The 4,006-nt window shown below is 38.6% G+C and overlaps 1 protein-coding gene across 1 annotated transcript in view; it reads right to left on the bottom strand.

Moving 5' to 3' along the window:
• The window catches only part of LOC104944604 (enoyl-CoA delta isomerase 2, mitochondrial-like), a 1,686-nt gene extending 579 nt beyond the window's left edge, over positions 1-1,107 (bottom strand). Inside the window, exons 1-2 of the mRNA XM_010770164.1 lie at positions 940-1,107; positions 146-207 (exon numbers count right to left, since the gene is read on the bottom strand). Coding sequence (XP_010768466.1) covers positions 146-207; positions 940-995 — 118 coding nt within the window. The 5' untranslated portion in view covers positions 996-1,107. The remainder of the gene's footprint in view (positions 1-145; positions 208-939) is intronic.
• Positions 1,108-4,006: the final 2,899 nt, after the last annotated feature.

The raw sequence follows: 4,006 nt of genomic DNA, 5'->3' as shown, positions 1-4,006 counted from the left end.
ACACACACACACACACACACACACACACACACACACACACACACACACACACACACACACACACACACACACACACACACACACACAATGAGCACTAGACTATCAGTAATACTGAATATAATGATGCATATATGGTGAACGTCACCCATCACAGGAGACCCTGCGGTGTGGAACCTCAGGCTGGGAACGGAGGAGAATCTGCTCAAGCTGGAGACACAGGAACATGTTTACTATACAGAACAGCACTCAGCAATGATTCATCACACGTCAGGATGCACTGATCTGTCTAGTGCTGGAGCTACCACTAGAGGGTGCTGTAGCACAGTCTATGTTGTTGTACAGCACATATCTGGATATTACCAGCTAGATATACATCTTGTTATTCCCATACCTCCACCCAGCTCTGCCTCCACCTAAAGTATATTTGATCTCAAATGATTTGTATGTCTCACTGTGTGGGGCTCACCACACCTTAGGTACATACAGATACTTGTTGCAGTAATGGATGGAGTAGCAGCCAGTAATAGTAGATTAAACAAGTGTTAAAACTCACAAGGAGAGCCAAGGTGAGAGAGGGTAACAGTTTAAGTCATTAAGGATCATGTTTTTTTAGCATGTACAGCTTTGACAGCTAAAGTCAAGCAGCTACAGTTAGCTGTGCTAGCTGTGAACTTTGCTCCAGTCACACCACTCATTCTGACTGTTGCTACACTGTTAGCACCTGTATTATGGCTAAGCTAACAGGTCAAATCATAAACATATCGTAATTTAAAAACACATTTATGATGCCTTTCTCTCATTGCTAACTAAGCTAAGCTAAATAACTAATAGCTTCACTCTTCCTAAAGTTTCATACATTACTTTGACCTCTAGATGTTAGCATTAATGCTTAAAACTCTCAGAAAACAACATCGTCATTTAGCTAATTGTAATCCTCACCTTCTTAGCTTCACAAAGCGCAGAGGAGCGGACAGCTTCAGGGCGACGCCGGCCATTTAAAGCCGGAAAAAGGGGTACAAAGTTCGGGCGTGAGGAGGAAGGGAAGAGTTAACTAGCTTATTAGCGTAGCCACCATGAAGCTGACCGGCAGCTAGTGTTTACACCACTGGCTCCGCCCACTTTCTCGTCTTCTGCTCAATTATTGGCTCAAGTAAAGCACCTGTGTCCAATGAAAGAAGGCTACGAAAACAAATGAACCAATTGGAGCAGACGCTTTACGAGCAAGTCCCGCCTCTGTGGCTGTGCCTGGCCAATCAGCGTTGAGAACACATTGCTAGAAAGCCAGCTGGACCTTTTAGTGCCTTTTATTGTTGTTTTTGACTTGTTCACCTGCAAAATAACAACGTAAAATAATGATAGGGTCATATTTGAATTCATTTAGACGTAAGCAATCCACCTAAAATACAAAACCGGTGAAAATTGAGCTTTTTGAACCCCTATATATAATTTGATTGGCTCCATAAATACATTTTCCCATTGACTTTTTTTGTTGTTGGTAGAAACAGCTAAATAAAAGCCCTTTAATAAATTAAAACGCTTACTAAAAAGCATTACAATTGTTGATTTGACAATCAATTGTTCAATTAACTTGGTGTATTTAACTGATTAAAAGTTTTTCTAGCTTATATTAGCACATTAGAGCTAAATATGACACATATTGTGATTATTTTCAGGTAGTTATTCTCCTGATTTGATGTTTTAAACAGTTTTAAACACATTTTTAAGATACATATGCACAACCCGGCCTTGTTTGTAACCTAATATAGTTTAAAACAGCTCAGAATACTCCTTTTTTCCTATGATTCTACATGAATTACCACATTAGTGAATATATTCAATGTTTAAAGTGAGGCAGCTTGGTCTATGTTAACTCCATAATAATCAAATGTAACCGATAAATAACAGGTGTTCTTGTATAATATGAATTATGAAGATCAGTGAAGAGATTTCAGCCTCTAACAATTCAACAGAAACAACAATGTTTAATGTTTTTCCAACAAAGCGGTGGTCTAACTCGTACCCTGTAAAACAACAACAATATTTTACATCAAAATTCACATTTAACAACAAAATGCTACACAAAACAAGATTTACAGACATTCATCGTGAGTCCTCAGTGTCTTTAGACGAAGCTGAGAGCAGAGGCGGTTAATAATTCATAATTCAGGCTCATATTATCAACATTAACTCACTTTTTGTATCATTTTTACCCTAAAATAAGATCTTAAATCAGGTCTCATGATCGTTTTGACTTCTCTAATGTCACACACTATTATTTACAGGTGATGATCATCTTCCCTAAGCATTTAGACGTGTAGTTTTATGCCAAAATGTGCTGAACAACCCAATAATATCTCTGTTTTTAATGTAATTATATGTTTTTGTCGTAGTAGTCAGGGTTTAGGGCAAGCAGGGCAAAGGTGGTGTGTTTCTACGGGTGCTAACATGCTAACGTGCTAACGTGCTAACGCGCTAAAAAGCCCCCAAAATAATGCTTTTAACATCAAACCACGTCCTGAGCTTCTTGCAGCGCTTTATATTTGCATATTTTGGGTCGTTGTAGAGTGTTTGCTCGTGTTGGCCACCATATGTTTCCATTTATTGTTTACGCACTTGACAAGAAGTCTAAAGTCATCTTTAACCACATTAGAGATTTATACCTGAACCTGAAGTCTCATCATTAACCGCTCCTCAGCTTCTGTACATTTGCACCACCAGCAGTGACAAAGCAGTTTGCATTAGTGCGCAGAATATTAAGATTTTGGCTCATAATCATCAAGTAAAGGGGAGATTATATACAACTAGTTAGTACACATAAAAGCAAACAAAGCTTAACTCAAGGTGTTGCAAGTCTTTACAGAAGGTGGGATTTAACGGGGAATCTCCTGTGGGAACATCTCAACGTTTGGCTAAATAACGTTTATGCTTACAGAGTGTATCAGTCCATCACGGTACACACACGCTCACAGAGCAATGGATTAAAACCTGTGCAGGAGGCGAGAGGACGGATCTGTGAGGGGTTTAAAAGCTGAGACGTCCGACGTGAACAAAAGGATATCATTTTCAGGATTTCATGGAATTAAATATCAGCAAACAGTTAAAAGAACGGAGCTACGGAAGAGGATTAGGGACATTTTGTTTTTAGATGTGAAATTCTGAACATAAATTCAGAAATCTGAGAAGCATTTATTTCTGAATTTATGGTGAAAATCTCAGAATTTAGAAATGTTTTCTCAGAAATTGTGACTTTTTTCTCAGATTTTTTTCTCTTAAATAAAACAATAATTCACTTCTGGTCGGAATCTAAAAATCCTACCCTCTTCCCTACACTGTATAAACACATGGTTTCTTTTTACCTAAAATGTAATGCATTTGGTTGTCAAAACAGACTTTACAGCATTTTGTGTAAACTTCATTAAGTGTTTCCACCTATAAATCATCCAGCAGTGTACACACAGATAATGTAGGTAAACACATCTGGTAATCATCTCAGAATAGCTTTTGAATAAGTGTTAAAAAAGTCTGTTGATGCAGATCCTCCTCTCCACCAGCAGGGGGGTGCTGCTGCGCCTGAAGAGTGATTACAGGAACAGTTGAATGCCACTCAGATCAGTGTTTTCTCTTAATTGCTCGAAGCTAATTAAAGGTTAGACTTCTTAATTTGGTTCCTGCTGCTGTCGTCTTGAAATCATCTGCACCTTTTCATCCAAGTGTTTTAGTCAGATGTGTGCCCGAGACGCTGAAAGGAGAAGTATGAAGGGATTTAATGTGTCTCTATTTTGTCCTCTTCACTCCAAAGAGACCAATATGGACCGAGTAAAATCTCCTCCTAACTAATCGCTCTTTCTGGTGACACATGAAGGCTGTTAATGCGCCAATAACGTAACGTGCGTCCATAACGTCCAATAACGTAACGTAAGGTCCAATAACGTAACGTAATGTCCATAAGGTCCAATACATAACGTCAAGTAAAGTCCAATAAACGTAACGTAACGTTCAATAAACG

Source organism: Notothenia coriiceps, unplaced genomic scaffold (assembly GCF_000735185.1).
Source record: "Notothenia coriiceps isolate Sejong01 unplaced genomic scaffold, NC01 NC01_scaffold00008476, whole genome shotgun sequence".
NCBI lineage: Eukaryota > Metazoa > Chordata > Actinopteri > Perciformes > Nototheniidae > Notothenia > Notothenia coriiceps.
Note: the sequence above shows the minus strand (reverse complement) of the source record. Positions and strands in the feature narration are given on the sequence as shown.